This window comes from Danio rerio, chromosome 21 (genome assembly GCF_049306965.1).
Source record: "Danio rerio strain Tuebingen ecotype United States chromosome 21, GRCz12tu, whole genome shotgun sequence".
NCBI lineage: Eukaryota > Metazoa > Chordata > Actinopteri > Cypriniformes > Danionidae > Danio > Danio rerio.
This window is the reverse complement of record NC_133196.1, coordinates 49,945,678-49,972,500: the sequence shown is the minus strand read 5'-3', so window position 1 is coordinate 49,972,500 and position 26,823 is coordinate 49,945,678. Positions and strand designations below refer to the sequence as shown.

Here is a 26,823-nt window from a genome sequence, read left to right as displayed (position 1 = left end):
TGTGTACCGAAGGTTATACTTAAGTTTACGGTATATTTAAGGCTTTGTTAAAGATCTTTAAATGTCTTTTTCACACACACAGAAAAACAGATCAGACTCAACCAAAGTAACTATGCTTAAACAAAACTGACATTAACTCTCATAAAAACCTTTAAAAATCATGTAAGGCTATGTATGAATCACCTTCAGCTATAATACATACTTATGATATAATTATTTCAGTGTGGTTAAACTTAAGCCAGATATACTTCTATATCAGACACATTTGGGCTGAAAATGCATATACTTATTCACCGGCCACTTTATTAGGTACACCTCACAAGTTCCGGGTCAGACCCATTCTGCCTTCAGAACTGCCTTAATCCTTCATGACAGATTCAACAGTATACTGGAAATATTCCTCGGAGATTTTGCTAAATATTGTCATGATAGCATCACACAGTTGCTGCAGATTTGTCGGCTGCACATCCATGATGCCAATCTCCCGTTCCACCACATCCCAAAGCTGCTCTATTGGATTGAGCTCTGGTGACTGTGGAGGCCATTTGAGTACAGTGAACTCATCGTCATGTTCAAGAAAGCAGTCTGAGATGATTGAGCTTTATGACATGCTGCGTTATCCTGCTGGAAGTAGCCATCAGAAGATGGAGACACTGTGCTCATAAAGGGATGGACATGGTCAGCAGCAATACTCAGGTAGGCTGTGGCGTTGATGCTCAATTGGTACTAATGGACCCAAAGAAAATCTCCCCCACACCATTACACCACCACCACCAGCCTGAACCGCTGATACAAGGCAGGATGATCCATGCCTTCATGTTGTCTGAGCCGAGCATCTGAATGTGTCAGCAGAAATGGAGACTCATCAGAGCAGCAACGTTTCTCCAATCTTCTATTGTCCAGTTTTGGTGAGTCTGTGTGAATTGTAGCCTCAGTTTCCTGTTCTTAGCTGACAGGAGCGGCACCCGGTGTGCTCTTCTGCTGCTGTAGCCCATCCGCCTCAAGGTTGGCCGTGTTGTGTGTTCAGAGATGCTCTTCTGCAGAGCTCGGTTGTAACGAGTGCTTATCTGAGTTACTGTTGCCTTTCTATCAGCTGGAACCAGTCTGGCCATTCTCCTCTGACCTCATCAACAAGGCATTTGCGCCCACAGAACTGCCGCTCACTGGATATCTCCTCTTTGTCGGAGCATTCTCTGTAAACCATCTGGTTGTGCGTGAAAATCCCAGTAGATCAGCAGTTTCTGAAATACTCAGAGCAGCCCGTCTGGCAGCAACAACCATGCCACGTTCAAAGTCTCTTAAATCCCCTTTCTTCCCCATTCTGATGCTCAGTCTGACCTGCAGAAGATCCTCTTGATCATGTCTACTTGCAGTAAGCTGCTGCCATGTGATTGGCTGATTAAAAATTTGCATTATTGAACAGTTGTACCTAATAAAGTGGCCAGTGAGTGTATATACAATATAAGATCCACTGTACACGTGTGAAAGAGCTGCATGTTTCTGCCAACTCTTTTAAACCCATTAACTGTTTTCAGTGTAAATATAATAATAATATCAATCAAAAATATAATAAAAGATAATAAATATCTATCAGAAATAATCAGATGTGATAAAAGCATAATATACATTTATCATATGCGAATATCTACAACATGGTAGTGAAGCATTATGCACTGAAGAGTGTTGAGTTCAGGGTTAAACTTGTGCTTCAGGGTGATGCTGGTTTATATTCACACATTCAGACTTTCACCGTCTTAATACAACTTTCTTATAAATAATATTAATGTTTGCAAATTATGAAAAGTGAAAGGACATTATCAGACAATGACTATCACAGCACTGCTCATTCAATTAAACAGTGCTGATGTTGTTTTACTTACATGTGATTTCAGACCCAACCTGTGTAAAGCAGCGGTGAACAGTATAGAGAGCGTCACAGGCTGCTCAGAGCAGTACATCACTATAACTCACCGTCATCATCCTGCTTTAGTGAAGGCTGAGTGTGTGCATATAAACTAACTGTACCTTGTGTGTGTGTGTGTGTGTGTGTGTGCATCAATCCTAGAGTGCTGCTGAAATCACAGTAAAACTGTAGTGTGTGTAGATCAGTGATTGGAGACTGCAGTGTTTCAGGAGAGCAGCTCGGGTCTCCTCTTTAATGCGCATCTCATTCCCAAAGTCCACATGTACAAAACTGCAGAGGATTTACAAATCAGCTCAGCACACACACACGCACGCACGCACGCACGCACACACATGAACTCATCCAACAAAAGACTGGGAGAGCAGACCGTCTGTGTTCGTTTAATGATGTGAACAGTTTTTACTAAAAGTATTCTCTGAATATAGCTTTATCAATATACATGTTGAAGATCACAGTCTGCCCACATAAAACATGATTTACTTACAAAGCCTTACTTCTGCAGAGGCGTTCGTCCAGCGCGAGGCGGACGCAGAGTCTGTGATCCGCATAAATTAATCAAGACAGACAGACGGACTGAGCGCTGCGCTGCGTTATAAAGATCGTACAAATTCATAAGAAAGAGTCTTCCTGCATCACCATCCAGTGGAAGGCAATAAATTAGAGATGCAGTTTGATGAGCGGCTCTCTGTGTGAGTGTGTGTGTGTGTGTGTGTGAGAGTGTGTGTGTGTGTGTGTGTGTGTGTGTGTCAGTATTGAGTATGTCTGTCTTCATTTGGAGCGGTGTGTGCGTGTGCGTCAGTGTGTGTCTGTGTGTGTGTGTGTGTCTTCATTTGGAGCGGTGTGTGTGTGTGTGTGTGTGTGTGTGTCTTCATTTGGAGCTCTGCTGTTGTAGATGCAGCAGGAACTCGTAGTATGAGAGAGCAGATTCACTGCGGTCCTCGATCATCAGCTGCAGGAACTCAGCCTTCAGTGGAGACTCATCTCTGCACACACACACACACACACACACGGACATTACTACAGTAAACAGCACACTGCTGACACAACATTATGAGCAGAACATCACTGTATGCGTCTGATGAGCGGTACACAGAGAGTGTGTGTGAGTGTTCCTGCAGACTGTTTTCAGTACAGTAGTGAGCAGAACTAACCCAGCTCATTCCTGTGCACCATTAGAGGCTGCTGGACAGATTCACACACACTGCTGGGGTTAAACCCCTTATTGAAGTGTTTTCTGCGTAACAGGTCCCCTTTAAAGACTCCCACTCCAGCTGTGTTTGAGTGTGTGTGAAGTGTGTGTGTTTGCGTCTCTGACCTGATGACGTGCAGCAGCGGGTGAAACGGCCTCCGCTCCCGCAGCCAGTCCACAAACGCCCGCATCCGACACGACTCTGCAGTGTCCAGCTCGGGAAGCTGCGTCTGCGCACACACACATGCACACACACTAATCAACTCTGAACACTCTACTACACACACACACACACGAGCATGCAGTGTTAGAGGAATCAGGGTTTAATGTGGAGTGAACAGCACTGCGCACGTCTGAGACCACCAGCTGCTGTGGGAGACACTGACTGCAGCACCAATCCTCTGCCTGGAGTCATTACTGTAGACTGAACTACACGGACACAATATTCAGAACAAATAAACTGCAGGAATCAAAACACCAGCATCATCCAGCGTGATCTCTATAGCACCAAGGAACCGCTTGAACATGTTCTGAAGAGTCTTTTCTGAAACTATGCTATTTAAGATCAAGTATCTCAACATTTCCCAGAGTTCTTCCTCGGGTTAAGCATGCTCTGTCTCCGTCTCCAGGTGAATTTCAACCTGCCTATAGTTTTGCCTGTTCATACTGTATCTAATATTCAGGTCAGGACTCTGTGCAGGCCATTTCATGAGAGGCTGTATTTTCTGGTTGTATTATAATAGAGCAGGGCTGTCCACACTCGGTGCTGGAGGGCCGGTGTCATGAAGAGTATAGCTCCAACCCTGATCAGACACACCTGAACCAGCTGATCAAGCTCTTGCCAGATCTACTAGAAACTTCCAGGGAGGTGTGTTGAAGGAAGATGGAGCTAAACTCAGCAGGACAGCGGCCCTCCAGGACTGAGTGTGGACACCGCTGAACTAGAGAAGTCTTATATAACATCACTATACACTAAATCAAGCAGCAGATGGTACTGTGGTGGGCTAAGACTTCAGCACAGCGCTGCACGTTGAATTATTGTTGTCTGCATGACTGCTGGACGTCCTGTAGTGAGCAGCAGTGGGTTCACAAATGAAGTGTGTATGGTAAATGTGAATGTGTGTATGCTCAGCGTACCATGTTGAGAGGAATATTAGCGTAGCCGTCCACTCCCAGCACCTGTGTGAGGAAAGCTGGATTACAGTTTCTCCCAATCCACAGATACAGGACCTGAAAGAGAGCAGAGCGTGAGGGAGGAGCCACAGTGTGTGTGTCAGCAGAATACTTCACCCTGATTGGTCAAATCCAGCAGCGTGTGCATTAATGAGGATTTATCCATTCATCTTACCCGTATGTTCAGGAGACCACATGTACTGTTTTTCAATATTCTGACCATATCTCTATATTGATTACTCAATTTGTGTATCTAAACACTGGCAGACCCCCAATACATAAAGCACTTTGAGTTTTATTTGTGTCAATAAATGCTTGTTATTTGTTTATTATATTTTATACAGATGCACTGGCCTGTGTGTGTGTGTATGTGTATATATATATATATATATATATATATATATGTGCGAGTATGTATGCAAGTGTGTGCATATATTTCCCCACACACATCACATTTCATATAATAAACTCATCATAAATAAACTCATGTCAGATTCAGTCTGATATTTTGTACAGAATATAGTTATTGCAAATATTAAAGTATTTAAATCCAGTTTCAGCTGATCATGGTGTATTTTAATGATCATGTCTGTGTACATACTGATCCACAGTCCATGAGAAAGGCTGCGTCTCGGCTCAGCTTCTCCACAGACAGCTGCTGCACTCGGGGCTGAGGGATCGTGCAGTCATTCACATTCAGCGCACCCTGCACAAACACACACACACACGCGCACACACACACGCGCGCACACACACACGCACGCGCACACACACACACACACACACACACACACACACACACACACACACACACACACACACACACACACACACACACACACACACACACACACTATATCAATATCTGACACACTCAATAACTGAAAATATTAAGATGATCAGCATGCACATCAGTGATATCACAGGCACATCACCATACGGTGAATAATCATCTGTTATTGACACTTTTAGAGTGCTGTTTAGGAATATTCAGACGGTATTTGCACTGGTGTTTATGAATCTGGAGACAATCAATCAGTGTTGGGGAAGCACATCACAAATAACCAAAGTTACTAATAATAGGACTTTAAGTAATGAGTGAAGTAACGCATTACCTGAAAAACAGTCATAATCTTTAAGAAGGCAATGTGAATTACTGTCAGTTTCATTAATTATCTATTAGAAATAAACGGCTGAACTCAAATGCAGCAGTGGATGAGAGACTGCAGGAGCAGACAGACAGCAGGACGCTCTGCCTTACATTCCTGCAATGCTGGACGCTCCTGATTATTCTGAACACATGAAGAACAGGAGAGGGGGATTACAGTCTGATTTACTGAGCTCAAAACACAAACACACCGTCATTCATCTGCATATACAGCATGTAGAGCTCTGGCTCAGGAGATTACAGTATCCTGCACTGATGTGTGTTATGTGGAGGTTATTCAGTGCAGAGCTCCTCTAGTCAAACAAGAAGAAAACCCTGACGAGCTCCAGCCTGATGCCAGGGAAGGAAAAGTAACCTAAAACACAATATTCACCACAGAAAGTCACCAAGTAACACAACTAGCTACTCTGTTGGGGAATATCCTCATTACTGTAACGCATTACTGTCAGATGTAAGTTTCTCCAACACTGATGTGTCCGGCACAGACTCGCTGCAATCAACAGAAATCCACTGCAGTGAAAGCGGATCAAACGCCCTGAATAGACTGCAATGAGTCCAAAATGGAGACTTCTGACAGGGACTAAAGTATGAGCACTATCCCTGTGTGTGTGTGTGTGTGTGTGTGTGTGTGTGTGTACTGACCTCGTCCGTCAGGTCATCGACGCGGTACAGGCTGGGGTGTATGCTGAGCATGGCGTACGCCAGCGGCTGCTGCTTCAGCTGACACATGCAGAACATGCGCTCGTCCAGTCGTGTGGCGCTGCTCGTGCCGAACGCTTTCTGGAGGAGCAGCAGGACGAACAGTACGATTACACTCTCATACTTTCACATTAGTGTTGATTTTAAACTGCTGTTAAATTTGCTGAACATTTCATTTAGTTTCATTAATGGTTCCAGTTCCTCGTGTGCTGTTCAGACCGACTCTCTTTAGGTTACGCTGCTGCTGTTTCTGCCCTATTGACTTCCATTATAATCACATGTACTGATAGTGAAGCCGTGACAGCAGCTCATCCTGCATTACTGAGTGTTGATCACCCGTGTGCTGCATTAACTAACAGGGATTGGGCCTGAATGTGTTTATAATCGATGAGTTATTATTGTGTTTTAGCTTGAATAGATCTGTACATCAGTTCACTACCCAAAGCCTAGGTGGTGTGTGTGATGTCATGTGTGAGCGAGCGAGTGTGTGTGTCATACGTGTTTGAGCAGGGCCAGGATGTAGAGCGGGAATAGACGCAGGCATGCGGGCGCCAGCAGACCCGGCTGAGGGACGGTCAGCACTGAGCTGCGGTACGAGGAGAGCATATCCACTGCAGCGTTCACCAGCGCATCACGAGCATCCGACACACTCGCCGTCACACTGCGGTCCACAGCTGAGCACAGACACACAAGACACACACCAAGAGAGAGAGATACACACACGCACGCACGCACGCACGCACGCACACACGCACACACACACACACACACAGAATTACTCAGTGACTCTCCTGATTCAGGCACAGTTCCCTCAACTGGACCTCACTATTCAGCTTGTGTTCAACACAAAGGAAGATACTCTGAAGAATGCTGCAGAATGCGTACCCATGCTGGCCAGCAGAGCAGTGATGGCCTGAACGTCCGCTCCAGCGAAGATGTCGGACAGAGAGTTGACCACAGGTAAACAGAGTGTGTGAACACGGATCCTCCGCTCTCCTGAGGAACATAGAGACATGGTGAGCAACACACACACACACACACTCAGACAAGCACAAACACATGCATGCACACACTCTTACAAAATTTACACATAGACAGACTCTCACACACACTCATGCATACAAAGACACACTCACAAATCCTTATAAGCAAACACTTACACACACACACACACACACACACACACATTTGCTGGATGTAAAGAGCAGTACAGCATGTCAAAAGACAGTCACGCGCACACACACCTTTGCTGGAAGTGTAGAGCAGCGCGGCCTGGAAGGAGACGGTCTGCAGGTCCAGCAGGTTCTCCTCGATGTTCATCTGCACGGCGAATCCAGCGTCAGGGTTCACATTAGCCAGAGACAGCAGATCAGTGGAGCGCACGAAGAAGTTCCCATGAAACGTGTGTATGGACAGACCTGAGACAGACACACACACACACACGCACACGCACACGCACACGCACACGCACACGCACACGCACACGCACACGCACACGCACACGCACACACACACACACACACACACTCTTAGGTCTGCACAGCATATGGCTTCAGCAGTCACGCCGCAGGATCTGCAATGCCGAGTCTGGATGTGTGTGTGTGTGTGTGTGTGTGTGTGTGTGTGTGTGTGTGTGTGTGTGTGTGTGTAGCCTTCAGAAACTGCACCGTTCCAACCCTCAAGGTGCCGTGAAATGAAATGAAGATCTCAGATGTCAGTATCAGCATGCTTCATGTATGTAATGAGTTTGATGTGTTGAGCTCAGTGATATTAGGCTAACGCTATTGGCTGTTTATGAAAAGGGGGAGGAGCTACTCTATGTCCCACCCTCTATTCATGTTTCAGTTCAGATCAGGTCAATGAATAATACAGCACACTTCTGAGCACTTCACAGGTCCTTTACCAGCCTGAAGAGGAGCTAAACGAGCGCTGTTGTAGTACAGCTCTATTTGACACCCTCAGTGAATGAACACGGGCCGACAGAGAGGCAGATCTGCATGTTATAGGCCAGATTAACATGTCAAAATGTGAATGTCTGAGAATAAACAGCTTATTACGTCTTCAATCATTTGGAGCTGTGATGAACAACCACTAATAGCACAATCTTTATTAGCAGGAGATTAACAGAATATCAGAAATATTGAATATTCAGTGCTGGACAGAAATTAATCCAAAATACATTTGTTTTGCCATAATATAAGAGAGTGTGTGTGTGTGTATATTTATGTATTACGTATATATAAATACACACATGCATGCATTTATTTAGGAGATAATGTTTATTTATATTTAAATATAAAATATATATTTATATGACTTAATTATAAATAAATGTAAATATCTATGCAACAAAACTTGTAGAATTTAGTATGTCTGCATATGTATCACATGTACATAAAATACACACACACACACACATATATATATATATATATGATGTCAAAACAAATCTTGATTTTGGATGTGATTAATCACGATTAATCTTTGCCCAACAGTAAATAAATGGTGATTCTCTGTATGTTGTTGTGCCTGTAATAACAGTATCATGTTCATTATAATATTATACTGTATTATTGAGCATGCGTGTACACACCTTTAGTGCAGCGTATCCTCATGACGGCCTCAAAGCCGATCTTGCGCGTCAGATATCTCTTCAGATCCTTCTGGAAGCGCTCCGCCTGAGCCGGGTTGTGAAGCGTGTGGTATGAAGGGTAGTAAAACACACTTCCAGCAGAGTATCTGGATATACAGCCTGCAGGAGACACCAATGAGACACAGCTCAGCTTAAAATAAACATGTTCCCTTCAGCCTGCTCTTATGTTTACCTTAAACTTACAGGTGTTGCATAAAATCACCCTTAAATGTTTCTGTAAGTGAATTGTCACAGGACGTCTAGAGCAGTGGTTCTCAAACTTTTTTCATTAAGTACCACCTTAGAAAAAAATTGTCTCTCCTAGTACCACCTTACGACGCAATTTTTTAACCAGTATTAAAAATAGCGTCATAGGCCTAATTAAGCAGCTACAGGTGTGCACAGTTTAAAAACGATGCAGATTAATTCCTATTATTAAGAATATGTTTTATTATCAGTCACTTTAAACATTTGAAATAGTCTGAACATTAACTGTGCTTGCAGATAAAAAAAAAAAGTTTTAGTTAAAATTTGCTTTTAAAAGTTCATTAAAAAATGGCGCTGTTCTTAAAAAGTAAAAAGAAAACTGCTGTACTTAAATCTAAAGTATTCATTGTAGCCTATTCATCAAAAGCTGGAGATGTTGCTTTTACCTTATAAATATAGGCTATATGTCACATTCCTACACTTTCAGACAAATCTTGAAATATATGTTAAATGTACATGACATGGTTCATACAGACACAGCCTAATGAAAATCAATTCCAGCACCTATTTTTTTTTTTTTTTTTTCAAGACTGACATGCTATGTATTGAAGACCTGAAAAGTATTCTCAGCAACCCATAAAACATTGCATAGGAATAGATACAAATAAAAACATAATAATAGTATTTATTAATCATATATTAATAATATAATAAACCTGCACTAAATGCTTGTGAAATCTTTTTTGTACTCAAGTAAAAATACTATTACGCTGCTAAAATAACACAAATTTTAGTAAATAATATTAATATTAGGTAAAAGTACAAAGTACTCTTTTAAAAAGTACTAGTTGGTTACTTTTGAAAAAAAAAAATCTGATTTTCATTATGAAATCACTTTTTTTTACATGGAAACCTGATTGAATGGTTTAATTGCTTAAATCCCAAAGCTACATGTACAGGAAATTGCACTAACAAAGAAAGTATGGTCGATTTTTCCTTTCATGACAATTAATCTTTTTCAATAGCACTGGCAAAACTACCAAATAATCTTTAAGGCCATAGAGACACTTTTTGCCCATTTTTTAAACGATATTTACAAGCTTTGAAAGGTTTAATTGAAGTATATGGTAAAAAGATTTGATTTAGCCCTTTATTTACATATTTTACACTATTTTTCTTTACAATATGGCAAATTTGTTTCTTAAAAAGCTGTACATCACATGTAGATTTTATTTTACATTTAACCTAATCTAAAATAGAAACTTTAAAAAAAATACAAGTACACTGTCAGTAAAAAAAATAAAATAAAACAAATGACTTCATTTTACTTGAGGTATTTGAAATGAAAACACTACATTTATCAAAGCAGTGCTTTAAGAGCCTTATTGTTAATTTTGATAAATAAACAATAAGTAACAACGGATTGCTTTGACCTGTAATGCTTTAGGACAGATCAGAATACAGCTTAATGTATAAATCACACAAATACCTCATCCAGAAACATTTCCAGCATAATTATTTTGTCGTAAAGAAAAAAAAAAAAAATCCCCCTTTGCTAAAAGTAAGTTTCACTTCACAACACAGCCAAATAAGAAGACCATTAGCATTGTCATCGATCATGTATCAATCTATTTCTAAATACTTGATAACTTTGAATACTTTTGACTAAATTTAGTCAAGGAACAAAGATAAATAATGTCTACTTTAATAGAGGAAATATCGCGATTGTATTCTATCTGAGCACGCAGGCGATCATGAGAGCACTTGCAGTTCATTTGAAAAAAAGCATATTTAAGAGCTCACATATCTGTTTTAGCGATTTGCGTACATGAATGCGCTCTCGTGTTTAAATAAAGCACTCGCCGCATTTGCAGAAATGAGTAATTGCGCAATACCTCCATTCCCGCGCCACCATTCAGAATGTATTTAGAGGAGTGACAGGTCAGAGGCGAGTCGACTGGCTGTCGGAGAGCGAAACGTGTTTGTAGATCATCAAATAGGCAGGAAATATGTCCGCGGTTTAATTACTCTGCTAGACATCTCTATAGTGAAAACATCCGAGAAGCATTATTCCAACAAAACATTTGTTTTTAAGTTGTTTTTTCTGTCTCTGCAACACAGAAAGCATTTGTCCCGCCCTTACATTTCACGCAACTAGACAAGGTCGACTGTGATTGGCCACTTTTCATGTCAGTCAAATCACGCTTCAGAATCAATTCTTAAACTTCGGGAAATGATTTATAACAGCTTATGACACAATGCACTAAAATAAACACTCTAAGCACAGCGTTGTGATCGTACGCTTCACAAAACAGCCAATGCTGATCACATCAATGTTATATTAAGCATTAAAGGATTAAAAGTGTTAATTGTTTCTTTCATTATTCAGCGGTTCCTCCGCGTACCACTAGGAGGAAGCCCACGTACCACTAGTGGTACGCGTACCACAGTTTGAGAACCACTGGTCTAGAGTTTTCCTTCAATCTGTTTTTCTGACATTCAGTGTAAGGCTGAGAACTTAAACACCTAATGATTAAAAACCGCTACCAGAATATAGATGTGATCACCCAGCTCGTGATTTAAATTTAAGGTTGCTAGGGTGTCCTGAGTGGTTGCTAGGTGGTTTCTAAGGTGGTGCTAGGCAGTTGCTAAGGTGTTCTGACTAGTTGCTAGGTGGTTGCTAAGGTGTTGCTAGGCGGTTGCTAGGGTGTTTTGAGTGGTTGCTAGGTGGTTGCTAAGCTGTTGCTAGGTGGTTGCTAGGGTGTCCTAAGTGGTTACTAAGGTGTTGCTAGGTGGTTGCTAGGGTATTCTGAGTGGTTGCTAAGGTGTTGCTAGGGTGTTCTGAGTGGTTGCTAAGGTGTTGCTAGGCGGTTGCTAGGGTGTTCTGAGTGGTTACTAGGTGGTTGCTAAGGTGTTGCTAGGCGGTTGCTAGGGTGTTCTGAGTGGTTGCTATGGTGTTGCTAGGCAGTTGCTAGGGTGTTCTAAAATGTTTGCAAGGTAGTTGTTAAGGTATTCTGAGTGGTTGCTAGGTGGTTGCTAGGCGGTTGCTAAGGTGTCCTGAGTGATTGCTAGGTGGTTGCTAAATGAGTCCAGCTAAACCTTCAGTAAAGTGAACAGTGCTACCTCACAGTTCTTAATATAAGTGTAATTTCTGTGCTGCATGCTTGAAGCTGTTGGCCGTTTGTGTGTGAACGTGCGCATGCAGATGCATCGTGTCACAGTGGATGTAAGATCACTCTCATCACAGCCGTCTACTGATGATCATTACAGTAGGACTCACCCAGAGAGGACAGATCACAGTACTGAGCGCTCAGCAGGAACAGATCCACCGCCACATGCTGACCGGAGCAGTCCAGAGCCAGCTTCTTGTAGAAATCTGTAGCAGGACTGAGATGCTGGATGTCCTGCAGCGGAAACACAGACAGAGAGAACATTAACCCAGACTGTTTGCATGTGTGAGTGTGTACATGTGTGAATCTGTGAATGTATGTCTGTGTGTGCATGTGTATATATCTGTCTATGTGTGTATATCTGTGTGACAGTGCATGTATGAAAATAAATATATCTGTATATCTATGAGTGTACAATAATGAAATAAAGCTGCATCACAGCTTGAACTAAAGCAGAGATCTGCTGACCTTGGCCTGTGTCTTGGTGCTGGGCTGTTCTCTGGGTTTGAGCGCCCCGATGCCCAGCGTGGGCAGCTGCGTCTGGAAGAGCGAGATGCGACCGCCGGTGGCCGACAGCAGCTTAAAGGCAGCCTGCAGCGCCGGGCCTAGAGCGGAATGAGTCTCCATCGTCTGACGCCACATCTGCGGCAAACTGGACAGAAGATCCTGCACCAGCTGGAAGAACACACACACACACACACACACACACACACACACACACACACACACACACACACACACACACACACACACACCTCAATATATTATAATAATGCACATGCACAACACTGATGTCATGGGCACTTCAAAACACTGTGCATTTCTATTTATTATTCACATTTTCAGAGTGTTTAATTAACAATATTGAGCTAGTGTTTGCAGTGGCGTTCATAACAGCAGCAAATGCTGGAAGATCTGATACTTTATTAAACATATTAACACATGAACATTACTGAAATCTTGCCTAATACTTGTGAATAAACAGACTGAAAGTTCTGTGATTATTCACAGGGCTACTGTACACTCACACTGTGCAATAATAATCCTGAAGGATATCACTATAAGCATCAGCTTCTTCTTAAAGGCAGAGGTGTTGCTACAATCCATTTGTTAAAATGAGTTAGTTAATTAAACTATGCTCATAATAAGAAATATCTAAGCTTTTATTAGTGATGTCAGCTAACTTTACCAGTGTAAAACTGAGGTTATTTCTCACTGATGATTTAATGCATTACCTGATGTCTACTAATGAGGCTTTAGTGTAAAGCAGGGGTGTCAAACTCAATTCCTGGAGGGTCGAAGCCCTGCACAGTTTAGTTCCAACCCTGCTCCAACACACTTACCTGCAGGTTTCAAACAAGCCTGACGCACTCAATGAGTTTGATCAGGTGTGTTTAATTAGGGTTGGAACTAAACTGTGCAGAGCTGCGGCCCTCCAGGAACTGAGTTTGACACCTGTGGTGTAAAGTGTCAGCTGTTAGACTATATAATAGTTTAATTTGTTTGCAATACACTAAGTATTTCTGTGTTAACGTAACCTGTTTTCTCCACTCATGTCAATGTAATAATAATAATGATAGTAGTGTATATTGTGATAAAACATTCAGCAATCAATCACTACAATAATAATCTGACTCTGTCATACGCCTCATTGTTAGGCTATTGGTGCACGCAGGGAGGAGAACTCAGAATAGAGACTAGCATATCTGCATGACTGCAGTTTACTACAATTTAATTTATATGTGGAATTATGCAAATTACCCAGAACAAAGAAAGACCTCATTAACATGCATTTAACCATCAGTTATGGTGTTTATGAAGCGTCTAGCGTAGGGATGGGAAGATTAACCGATATGTATCGATACGCGGTCATGCGCGTGCACGATGCGAGTGCATCGGTTGAGCAGCAGAGGATGAATGAAATTTTGGAAGCAAATCGAGATACATCGGTTTTTGCGAGATGCATCGATTTTTCCGAGATACAGCTTATATTTTTAATATAGAATGTATTTTTTATTTATTAACAAGTGTTGTCAATCTGTTTTTGGCGCATAATTTAATCGACCTACATAAAGTAAGCCTTAGCAACGGATTTGCGGATGTGCACACTCTACAACTCAGTGTATCAGGTGTGCGGATGAAGCTAGTGGAGCGCCCTCAGAAAGCGCGAGAAGCAAAACAAACATTTTATTCCCCACTGAGTTTTAAATCTAAAGTATGGCAAGCAACATTATGGATTTAAGGATGGACGACATGACAGGACAGATGCAATTTGCAAAATGTGCCGCGCATCTGTAAAATACGCGGGCAGTACGACTAATCTGAAATCTCACTTGAAGCGGCGCCACGGTGTTGTTGTGAAAGCATCTTCCAGTGTTTCTGCATCCCCGGCTTTCGCACTGCTTCAACCAGCTCCAAAAGTGGTGAGAAAAGCATTGCAAGTTTTTTTTCCATGCGCAACAGTTCTGCTCGCTCTACGCCAATAACGAATGCTATTGCATTGTTCATCTGCAAAGATATTCAGCCTAGTGTCACGGAGAACGAAAGTTTTAAACACCTCCTCCTGTTTATTTTTATTTAATTATAATAATAATAATGATATTAATAATAATAATGATAAAAATATTGGGTGTCACAGTGGCACAGTGGGTAGTTTGACCACCTCACAGCAAGAAGATTGCTGGTTTGTTATATTTTTATTAGCCTGTTGTTTACAGTGACAGTGATGTTTCAAAGCAGCATAACACTGCTAGTTCACCACCTTAAGTTTTGAATAATCAGTGGCAAAATATATCTTTGTAAAACTTGTTTTCATAGTTGAAAAGTTAAATCACAATTCTTGTTGTGCAATGCTACATTTATTTATGTTGAAAGAGTGCAAATATATACATATTTTTTTAATATATATTGCACTTATACATTCTGTTTATCTTGAAAATACTTAAATAATATGTGCTATATGTTCTAAAATGGCCCTCTACTGTAAACTGACACTCTGGCTCTGAGAGAAAAGCCAGTTTGTAAAAAAAGTCTTGGTTTTGCTTGGTTAATAAATAATCAAACTCATTCAATGGCACAGCATCCTCTTTCACATCATCTCATAAACTTGATCTAATTAGTTAGTGCTGAAATATCGCATCGTATCGTGATATGGGTGTGAATCGTATCGTGTTGCATCGCAATATGTCATAAATGTATCGCTAATATATCGGATCGTATTCTTTGTATCGAGATGCGTATCGGATCGGCATTATAGCTTAGATGCCCAACCCTAGTCTAGCGAGGTCTGTTTTATGCAGGATTAGTCCATAATTTACTCTGGTGTTTGTGGAGTGTGTCCTGCACATCCGCTCACCTCTTTACACTCGTTCAGATTGACTAAAAGGCCGTCCTGTGTGGGCAGAAACACGTCTGGGGGAGGAAGAAAACACACGTCACGTCTGATCTCCTGCATCTACATCAGCTCTGAGCTGCAGAAGTGTGTGTGTGTGTGTGTGTTTACCGTCGATGTCGGACACAATCAGCATCTGCGGGCGTGAAAGCCCCTCCTGCAGGCTGTAGAAGTGGATAGTGCTGTCGAACGTGATGAAGCCGATCTTCGTGCGCGCGTCTCCGGGAAGCCTAAAACACACACACAAGTCAGAGAGAACACACACAATAGTCAGAGACCACATACACTGGTCAGACAACACACACACTGTGCTGTATGTGCGGGTCACCTACGAGCTCAGGTTGTCCAGTAGAGAGCGGCAGACCGCATCCAGATAGCCCGTCTCCACTGCATTATGGGATACGTCCAGGACGAAGAGGTAAACAGCGGGTTGAGGCGGCCTGAGCTGCGGGGAAAGAACAAACACACCATCAGTGTTGGCCAAGAAGCGCCAAGAAGAGACTAGTGTGCAAGCTTTAGTGACAAACTACTACTTCAAGCATCTTTAGCGAAGCCTCTCTACTTGATGGTTGCTCTGTGCGTCCACCATATTTGTAGTTTATTTACACACATTTGTAGTTCTAATCATGTCCACTGACTAATGTATTGTGGGTAATATTAGCGTTTAGTGTACAGACACTTCCACACTTCACATTTCTCCCTGAAACTGTCGAGCATGCGGGAGGCTTTGGCGTACTCTTCAACACACTGCAGCTCCACAGTAATTCTGCGCGACAATACTGTTTAGGACTGATGCATGCACGAGTCTGAGAAGCTGATTAATGGTCTGATTTACACAGTTTGCACAGAAATCCTCATAGAAAGCGAAGTACAGCAGAATACATCTGCATTTATGTGTTAATGATTACGGCTCGTATGATCTGAAGTGATTTAATTAGACCATGTTTAAGCTGAGCACCTCTCCTGTGGAGCTCATACATCATGCGCTGATCAGCAGGGGGTTGACCAGGGTTAATTTCAGAAATGGAGCGTACCATATATTCTGACGGAGCGATGAACTCAATGGTGGCGTTCTGGACCTCCGGCCTCTTGTGAGGAGCTCCGTATGACTTGCTGACGGGATTATACATGAACTCCTCTGGGACTGAGAAAAACACACATGTACACCAGTCAGAGGGGATTTATGCAGCGTTATTAACACACACACACACACACACACACACACACGCACGCACGCGCGCACACACACACACGCGCACACGCGCGCACACACGCACACGCGCACACACACACACACACACACACACGTGCTAGGGCTACACAAAAAGTCGCAAAATTACATTACTTTATTAATTAATTTTCTTTTGGCTTAGTCCCCTTAATCATCAGGGGTCTCCACAGCGGAATGAACTGCCAACTAATCCAGCATATGTTTTACGCAGCAGATATCTTTCCGGCTGCAATCCAATACTAGAAAACACCCATACACACACACACATGCACTACAGCCAGTGTAGTTGATCAGTTCCCCTATAGCGCATGTGTTTGGACTGTGGGGGAAACCGGAGCACCCGGAGAAAACACAGGGAGAACATGCAAACTCCACACAGAAACACACACTGACCCAGCCGGGACTTGAACCAGTGATCTTCGTGCTGGATGGTGACTGTGCTGACCACTAAGACACTGTGTCACCCATCACAAAATTACAGTTAAAGCTATAACCGTATATGCAATGTACATAACACAGACGTGTGTGATGAACTACATGTTTAATTCAATGGTTATCTAAATTTAACCAATCAGATGGGGTCCTACTATCTTTAGCCCCGCCTCCCCAGTAGCTGCTGCCCTGCTATTGGCTGGAGCAGCCCACAGCTAAACCCAGAGCAGAAAAATAAACACTGATGATGGAGAATGACAACAGCCAATCAGAGTCAGAGTATCTGCTGAGGTTTTCGCTCGGTTTTAAAGACGTTTGCAGCTCAACAATTAGTCTGAACCTGTAAAAATATATCTTACCTCTTACTGTTACAATAAACACATTATTTAAAAACAGCGAATAAAATTGCACTTTATAGGAAATCGTTAAAAAGTCAGATTTATTATCGCAATACTCAACAATATCAGTACTTTTCCAGTATTGTGCAGCCCTAATGCAACACACACGCACGCACACACACGCACACGCACACACACACACACACACACACACACACACACACACACACACACACGCACACACACGTACAGACACAGATGCACAACAAACACACATGCTGCACACACACTCACCCTCATTGATTCGGTGACAGAGGTTGCACTTCCACCTGGTTGGGCCCACGAAGGTGACGAAGGGGTTGATGTAGGTCCGGCAGGAGCGGCAGCGCACGATATTACTGGAGGTCACCACGGGCAGTTGCTGGAGGAGCAGATCAACCAATAATAACACGATCATCATAATAATGTCAGATCATTTACAGCTGCATTACATCTGATAAAATACTCAGAGATGCAGACTGCACATAAATAAGAGTGTTGCAAATCTCACAAGAACCTACAAGTGTGCAAGAGTTCCCCAACTAACAGCTGAAGACACCAAAACAGCTGCCTAACAGTTCAGTAAAGGTAACACACGCAAACTCCACTCAGAGCTTCAAATGCCCCAAACCCCTGACGCTGTTCACTCAGAGCGGTTTCATGTCACTTATAAAACTAAACCCTTCAGCCGATTGGATGTTGATATATTATTATGTGTATTTTAACGTTTAAACACACACCCAAATCCTATAGTGCGCACCCTCACACTCATTCAAGTTCTATGTACAGAAGCTGATTGTTGGTTGTTGTCTCTTCATCACTATGGAGCCGTCGTCAGTCGCTTTATATCCATTACACAGTACTTTTAAGCCAAGATAAAAGCAAAGCATAATCCTCTCCAACAGCTCGTCAGATTTCAGCGCCCCCTGCTGGAACTATGTATATGAGGAGGATTGGGTCAGTGTAGATGTTATTATTGACTCCTCTCATAAAAAGATTAGAAATATGGTAGAAGCACAAGAGAACATCTTAATGATCGCAGACAGAAGAGTAAAGTACAGCAGAACCATGGGAAGACCAGGAGGGTTGACGTATGAGCACAGCTTATATCACACAGTGTGAACTTCAGCCTCACACACGCATCAGTGTGATAAAGGCCAGTTCTGTGCTGAAGGGCAGTGATGATCAGCTCTGTGTGTGTGTGTGTGTGTGTGTGTGTTGACTTACAGACAGGTCCTTGAAGGGATGCAGCAGCAGGCCGAGGGGCAGCTTAGCCTTATTCAGCAGAGCCTGAGTCTGAGGGATGCTTGTCAGCGTACAGCGGAAAACCCTGCGGACACACACACACACACACACACACACACACACACACACACACACACAGGGTGAGCAGAGAGCACAGGTGAGCAGGTGTACTCCAGCAGCAGGTGTGTGTTCTGCACTGACTCTGGGCTGCAGTTCATCCTCTGCAGGTCCTGTGGCAGACAGGGCAGCGGCGGCGTCACGGCTGTGTGTGGAAGCAGATTGCGCTCCTGCAGCAGATTCAGCACCCGTAGCGCCTCCGGAGTGTGTGACTGCAGACTGAGCGCAGCCAGAGACGGACTCAGACCCGCCTGCACATGCACACAAACAACATCTCAGAAAAGTCCAACAGCAATGAAGAATCATCTACTGAGAGCTGACACGTGTGGTCACAGCTGTATGACTGAGGCATTTCTCTCTTTTGATTTTACTAAATGGCAAATAATTGATGTGCATTAACAGGATATGATGAAACTAACTACGACAAGAGAGTCACCTGCGCTGTGCTTCAGCAGAGTTCCCTCACAGAAAGATCAGCAGTAGGAGAAATTGATGGATTTGTGCTGATGTTAGCATCACTGACCCATAATGATCTATGCTGCAATATCTGTCAGCTGTTTGTGTTTTTAGGCCTACATTATGATTGATGACAGATTATTTAATGTGTTTATTTTTTGCCCTCATAGTTTAATGCCAGGCTGTGTACAGTCAATTTTAGGTGCAATTAATGTATAAACTGAAATGCAAAGATAAGTTATAAACAGCAGAAGTGAAGGAATAGATTTTCCCCACCAGCAAATATTTATTCAAGCAAAAGAAACAGACAGCAATTGTAAAAGCAGACAGTTATGCTCCATAAAGCCGACACTAATGACGCAATCTCTGAGGAGTATCCACACGATAGATGCAAATGTCACTGGACTGTAGCTCTGACAGAGACATGAGGGTTTAAATGACTGAAACAGCAGCAGTGCAGAATATGGAGCACAAGCAGGGCTGAGTGATCTGGCCTAAAATCAAAATCTGGATTAATTGAACATTTTAACTGCATTATGATAGATGACAGATTATTCAATGTGTTTATTTTTTTGCCCTCATAGTTTACTGACAAGTTATGTACGGCAAATTTACACTCACATATTACGAGAGAGAGATTTTGAATGAAGGGTGCACATCATTGCTGAACAGCAAACAAACAGTCACTATTTGCCTATAAACCTCTGGAAACAAAATTAATCATTTTTTAAAGTTTTGTATATTAAAAGTAGAAAATAAGCAGAATCTTTTCTAAATAAAATAACATGTATATCCTGTAAATAAATACTTTGACACTGCCTTTCTTGCATCTTCAGTAAAAAAAAAAAAAGATTTAATGTAAATAATAATGTTATTGTAATGTATATGTTCTTAATATTCCGTCCCAAGGCATCTCTGGTGCAGCTTTCAATCATTGTTAATGCAGTGCAGACGTGCAGTTACAGTTTTTGAAAGCCGCGCAGGTCTGCGACCGCACGAAGCCTGTGCCGGACCATATCCATGCGCTCAACACAGAAGTGTAAATCAGCCTTAACCGAGTGACTGCACACGCAGCAGGGAAAATAAATGAAAAAATGACCTGTTTCTGAGCAGCCAAGTCATCATCATTGGGTAAATTTAGAGCATTTAACAAATCACTATTTGCTCAAATAATAAAACCCAACAAGTGTCATCAAGACTTTCAGAAAGAGCGAACAAAACTGATAACGGCAGACAAAAGAGAAAACAACGTCAGATAATAGCAGCGATACTCATATCTGTGATAGCTGCAGCTGCTCTTCTGTGTCCACATCACTGCTCGGTGAACAGCGCTGACCGTTACAGCCAATCACATGAGCATGTGAGCACAGTGACCAATCACAGGCGATTGAGAACTCGCTCAACAAGCAAGCGGGATAATGTTTACATCTGTGTATTTGCTCTGAATGCTCATGTGAGTATTGTGTGTTTTAATTGAGCAGGTACACTTCATATATCTGACATCATATTAAAAGACTAAACTGTATTATTTTGTGAAGTCAACTATAAAACTGCGTATGGAAAGCACCACCAATGCGCCAAGATGTAGAATTAAACTGAATTGATGCCATGATAATTGTAACCACACCGTGAGAGCAGTTCCCTACAACACACTGCTGAGGGTGCTCAAAGCTCCTATGAGGTGCGGTTCACTAGTGACACACTGATACCTGCTGAGCTGACGGAGGAATCTGTCCTGCCGGATGAAACTGTCCTGCAGATGGAGGAGGAATCTGCGCTGTGGGATGAATCTGTCCCATTGACGAAGGTTGAATCTGTCCCGGCGGATGCTGAATCTGCCCCACTGGAGGTGTATAACCCTGCGCTGTGCTGTAACCCGGCTGCAGTGAGGGGTATCCACTGCCCACCGGCCGGCTCATCTGACCAAGGTGATACGGCCCTGCTGAACAACACACACACATACATACACATGCACACAAAATCAGCTATTTAACACAACAGCAGTGCATCATGGGGCAGAGCCGAGGAATGAGGCTACACTGACATCAGGCCTGAACACCAACCGAACCCAGAACAACCATACAAACATTTAAAGTCAGTGTGAAATCAAAAGGCACAAAGTTAATTTTGCTACTAAATATTAATATTCTTTAAGTGAACAATTCATCCGTGCAGGTTAATCCACTGTAAATGAAGTGTGTTATAATAATCAGAATATTCAGTCTGAGCTTCTGCTTATGGGTTTGGATTGGCTGCTTATGTTGACACCAGTTTGAACTTTAAACAATATTCTTAACCACGCCCCTCTTACTCTTAAACACACCTCTCTTACTCTTAACCACGCCCTCTTACTCTTAACCACACCCCTCTTACTCTTAACCACACCCCTCTTACTCTTAACCACACCCTCGTACTCTTACCCACGGCCTCTCACTCTTAACCACGACCCTCTCACTCTTAACCACGCCCCTCTCACTCATAACCACGCCCCTCTTGCTCTTAACCACGCCCCTCGTACTCTTACCCACGGCCTCTTACTCTTAACCACGCCCCTCTTGCTCTTAACCATGCCCTCTTACTTTTAACCATGCCCCTTTTACTATTAACCACGCCCATCTTCCTCCTAACCACGTCCATCTTACACTTAACCACACCATCTTACTGTTAGTTTTAAACAATGTGAATGATAGGAGAAAGATAGGCCCACCTTAGAGGAGGGATTGCCCTACGCTAAATTACATACAGCTCCGCCTTAAATGGAACCATACAGTAAAGGAATGATCCGCTTCGTACACTACCAAACTCATTCTGCAAGGGGATTGTTTCGAAGCTTTAAGCTTTGTTTCTCCCATCACTGCTATAAACCAATCAGTGTCCAGCAGTAGCTCCGCCCTTTAGTACCGTACTGCTGTGCTAGATACCCTGACGGTTGGCTGCAACAGTTCTGGAAATTCTGATAGTAGAAATGGTGAATTTTACTGAACCGCACAGCTCCGTGAAAATGAGTAATGAAGGCTGGTGAGTGTAAAGGCATCGCTTACCATCACTGTGTGCTCCAGTGGGTGGGGGCGGGACCGCAGCTGATGCTGATGGAGGTGGGACACCAGCACGTGGAGGCGGGAGAACTGTGGATGTAGGTGGAGCACCAGCAAAAGGAGGCGGGGCAATGGTGGATGGAGGTGGGGCAGCAACAAAAGGAGGTGGGGCAATGGTGGATGGAGGTGGGGCAGCAGCAAAAGGAGGCGGGGCAATGGTGGATGGAGGTGGGGCAGCAGCAAAAGGAGGTGGGGCAATGGTGGATGGAGGTGGGGCAGCAGCAAAAGGAGGTGGGGCAACAGTGGGCGGAGGGACGGTCAGGGGTGGAGTTCCTCTCATGGCTGCAGGTGGAGGACCAAACGTCTGATGCGGAGCCATGACATTCAGTGCAGGTGGAGCTGTGGAGGATGGAGCACAGTGGGCTTTAGACTGGACATCCACATAAACACATGCAGATAAACACAGATAAATGAATTATGGGTCGTTTGCCTGCTGCTTTTACATGTAGTGCCAAACTTAAGATTTTGATCTTCAAATATAATATTGAGTGAATATTAAATAAATATTAATAAGCAGACTGAAACTGTCATTATAGAATATTAGCCTGGTTATAGCTGATTCATGGGCTAGCTTTAATCTCTGAAAACTCGGGATGTGATGACTCCACGAGATGAGACATGAGATTGTGTTCACAGGAACGAGATGAGATTTTTACACTTTAAAGAAATCCTGAATGATGAAACATATGAATGGAATAGTATTATTAGAATTTAAGTATTTTGCTAATATATGAATGGAAAATAGATAAAAAAAAATACAAAATGCAAAACAATTCAGGTGTTCTTTATAATCAACTTGTAATGAATGTGTTTTCATTTTTTTATGCTTGCAATTTCCATAATTGTTCCCATCATTTTATGCATGCAATAGTTTTATTTAGTTTACATTGAATTTTATGCAATGAACATGCAAACACGGCTAAATATTTGTTAATATAGAAATGGAAAATGCCAAACTCTGACGGGCGTTCCCCTGTAGAACTTCACAGTATTTACATTGCAGATCTTGATGGTCAATTCAGATTTTGAGACAGTTTCTGAATTTACTTGTTGACCTGACTTGCTTACATGTATTATCTTTTAAAAGGAGACTCATATCCGACTGTCTGCATTACACAGCACACGGCGAAAGGTGCAATGACCAGGAAAAGAAGAGTGGGCGCTGACCGACAGCTGATAATAAAGGAGCGCTCTGTTCTCCATTTCTGTATTCATTCTGTTCGCACGGTTTCATTCTTTACTTTCTTTTTGAAAAGCAGTTTTATTATAGTTTATAACAGATAAGTTCTCATTCGTCCATCTTCTTTTAAGATACACATGTTAATGTGTGTGTGTGTGTACCGGCTGTGCTCTGGAAGACTGCTGCTGTGCTGCTCCAGCTGCTGGGCTGCTGTGTGTGCTGGTAGTGGCTGTTAGCGTGCGGCGGGGGTGTGGGTGAGGCCTGTGGTGGGCCGGGCAGCACAGGCCTGTGATTGGGCGAGGCTGGCAGTGGGCTGTGTGTGCCGACAGGTGAAGGCTGGTGCCGGTGTGTGTTGTAGCAGCTCTGCGGCCCCGCTGGCAGGCCTTTAGCGGGAACACTGCTGATGTAGCCCGGCTGCAGCGGCGGAGCCATGAAGCCCGGGTTCAAAGGGTAAACTGCATTCTGGGAAGGACCTGCGGCACAGAAGAATAATCCCCAGTAAAACACACAGAGAGAGCACACTGGGTTAAACTGGTCATCATAGACGAGACTTGTAATCAGATTAGCCGGAGAGCAATGTAATCTTCATCTGGATGGACACCTACTGAAGCTCTGCGTTCAGTCAATCAGCAGACGCTTCAGTCCAAAGAGCTGAGGAGGCATTCAGACATTCACCAAGAGCAGGCAATACACACAACTGGAGCTGATACACAGATATACAGACGAACTGTCAGTGCTCAGAGAATCTAGTGCTGGAGTAATGAGGGGGAGTGTGTTTACTACAGAGAGTAGAGTGTTTCTACAGGTGGTTTGTAAATCCCACTCACCTGCGTGAGGCGCACTACAGAAATGCACAGTGTTTTATTTATATGGGCAATTCTGTGCAAATGTCAGCCGTACCATCAATAAAATAATAAGGTTTCCACCAAAACAGCCAAACCCTTTCTAGGCTTATTGAGTAGGCTTGTGTTGTACAGCAGTGGTTCTCAAAGTGAGGGTTGTGGGGGATTGAAGGGGGGGGGGGGGGGGGGGGGTCGCTTGGTGATTTCCAAAAATCTGTTTATTTTTTATTAAACCATAAGAATGACCATATTCATCCATAACCTACTGAAGAGGACAAAATTGTTGTTTATAGTTACTTCAAACTAAATAGTTACTATAGTAGCTTATAGTTACTAGTTCTATTGGACTGCGACCCCTGTGCTGGTCCATTAGTCTCATGAACAGAAGAGCAATAAAGTTCACACAAAAATCAAGATTCTGTCAACATTTAATCAACCTTTACATTTTTCAAAACCGGTTTGATTTTCCTTTTTTCCTTGTTTGCTATGATCATTTATTCCTTATTTCACATAAAATTCTGATTTATTTTAATTTAGATGGATGATATTCTCAACTTCTGACACAACTATCCTCAGTCATCTGAAATGACATTTACTGACTCTCTATTGCAGCTAAAATGTTACTCTACGGCCATTGTAAGACTTTGTAAACTATCTTTTCATAAAGAGACCACAATAGTGTTGACTAGTGTTTGAGCTTTATAAAGTACTTTTCTTTGTAGTTAAAATGGACAAACTTAACTGAAAACTGCAATCCTTTGAGAGTTTACATGTTGACGGTGTTTATCGGGTCTAAAATAAAGGGTTCTCCTTATTGGAAACACATAAACACTTTCAGAAATGCAGTTTATGAAGACCCTTCAGTTTAATTTATAAATGTCTATTTACATTCAAGAAACTGTACTGTGTCCTGACAGAACATCACATGACTGTAATATCTGGACAGCTGATACAGCATTCAGGGCCTGATAAACCACATCAGCAAGTGTTTAAGGGGACAGTTCTGATGTACTCATTATTTACTCTCCCTCGAGTGTTTCCAAACCTTTCAGAGTTTCTGTATTCTGTTGAACACAGCAGCAGATATTACAAACAAGCTGAAAACCTTTGACGTCAAAGACAAATCCCATGGAAGTCAGTGTGATGACTGTGTGATGATTGTGTTCAATGCAGAAACTAGTAAAGAGCAAGTTAATGGTGGCAGAGTGTTTATTTTGGGGTGAACTGCTCCTTTAAGATCACTGGGTGTGTAAATGTCTAACAGATAAACATGTATTCACTTTCACTTATCTGTTTAAAACGATCCTCAACTATGACATGTCAATTTATCGACAGTACAGAACTTCCACGAGTGTGTCAGTGTCACCTGTTCCACACAGCCGATACCTGACCTGTCTATACTCGTCCTCAAATCACTGACAAGACCACAAATCACGGACTAACGTTAGACCACAAACTGATCACTGACAGGTCTGTTAACCACACACTTATCCTCAAACTAACAGCTGACTAGTCCACAAACCACAGACTAGTCCTCAAACTAACCGTTGACTAGTCCTCTGTGCCCGGGAGTTGCGTCATGAGTCGGCGGACTCACCGAGCGGGTTAAGCCGAGGCTTTGGAACTCTCGGGCGGGTTTATCTGAACTTTACCCCCCGGCTTTACTCGGGTCTTCACTCGACACTCAGTACAGCTTATCTCCAAGAAGGGGCCTAAAGAGCGACACAGAACCCCACACCGGACAGCACACTCACCGTTCGCGAACGAGTCACCGGCGCCGTTCTGGGGCGCGAACTGGCCGCTGGACATCCTGGGACACCGGGGATCGCGGCCGGGGCGGGTGTGTGTGTGTCGGAGAGCCGCTCAGAGGCCCGGGGATCCGCTCATCCTCACCGCCTGAACTCTGACTGAGAACCAGCGCCTTCCTCTAGCGGAAGTCCAGCGCCAGATCCGCAGGCGCCTGCGCACTTGGTACACGTGGCATTTCCTGTGGAAGCGCCAGATCGTCCGGACTGGAAACAGCTCGGCCAGCGGAGCCGCAGCGCTGGTGTTGGGGAGGCGTTTAGTGAGGGACTCCTGCGGGGAAATCCAATATTATGATAAGTGTGGTGAAATAAACACATGCGTTTATAATTTCTGCCACTTCACTGTTATTTTGGAACAATAGAATATAACCAGAGCCTTTATATAGTTTACTCTCTATTTAAAGAAATTCCTGAAAATTAGTTACATTAAACAGTTCTTTTTACAAATTGATACAACCCCTGCACATTTTCATTTTCATTTAATTTGCAT

At 43.0% G+C, this 26,823-nt stretch overlaps 2 protein-coding genes across 7 annotated transcripts in view; both read right to left on the bottom strand.

Moving 5' to 3' along the window:
* The window catches only part of sec24a (SEC24 homolog A, COPII coat complex component), a 113,366-nt gene extending 86,929 nt beyond the window's left edge, over positions 1 to 26,437 (bottom strand). The window contains exons 1-22 of one of the 6 annotated variants that reach the window (XR_012396991.1): positions 26,283 to 26,437; positions 23,848 to 24,159; positions 22,453 to 22,845; positions 21,121 to 21,353; positions 19,040 to 19,206; positions 18,821 to 18,923; positions 17,849 to 17,975; positions 16,588 to 16,697; positions 15,886 to 15,998; positions 15,665 to 15,783; positions 15,518 to 15,573; positions 12,631 to 12,837; positions 12,273 to 12,396; positions 8,747 to 8,905; positions 7,398 to 7,571; positions 7,039 to 7,149; positions 6,652 to 6,827; positions 6,097 to 6,234; positions 4,888 to 4,992; positions 3,630 to 4,343; positions 3,240 to 3,378; positions 2,279 to 2,907 (exon numbers count right to left, since the gene is read on the bottom strand). Coding sequence is in view for 2 of the 6 variants with exons in the window: in XM_001340672.9 (XP_001340708.3) it covers positions 2,793 to 2,907; positions 3,240 to 3,343; positions 4,251 to 4,343; positions 4,888 to 4,992; positions 6,097 to 6,234; positions 6,652 to 6,827; positions 7,039 to 7,149; positions 7,398 to 7,571; positions 8,747 to 8,905; positions 12,273 to 12,396; positions 12,631 to 12,837; positions 15,518 to 15,573; positions 15,665 to 15,783; positions 15,886 to 15,998; positions 16,588 to 16,697; positions 17,849 to 17,975; positions 18,821 to 18,923; positions 19,040 to 19,206; positions 21,121 to 21,353; positions 22,453 to 22,845; positions 23,848 to 24,159; positions 26,283 to 26,337 (3,294 nt within the window). In the remaining 4 variants the exon portion in view is untranslated. Of the gene's footprint in view, positions 1 to 2,278; positions 2,908 to 3,239; positions 3,379 to 3,629; positions 4,344 to 4,730; positions 4,993 to 6,096; positions 6,235 to 6,651; positions 6,828 to 7,038; positions 7,150 to 7,397; positions 7,572 to 8,746; positions 8,906 to 12,272; positions 12,397 to 12,630; positions 12,838 to 15,517; positions 15,574 to 15,664; positions 15,784 to 15,885; positions 15,999 to 16,587; positions 16,698 to 17,848; positions 17,976 to 18,820; positions 18,924 to 19,039; positions 19,207 to 21,120; positions 21,354 to 22,452; positions 22,846 to 23,847; positions 24,160 to 26,282 lie in introns of those variants that run through there. The other 5 variants (XR_012396992.1, XR_012396993.1, XM_001340672.9 and 2 more) reach the window with 5 other exon arrangements.
* ddx46 (DEAD (Asp-Glu-Ala-Asp) box polypeptide 46) overlaps positions 1 to 26,823 on the bottom strand; it is an 800,864-nt gene that overhangs the window by 20,114 nt on the left and 753,927 nt on the right. The gene's annotated exons all lie outside the window — the stretch shown is intronic.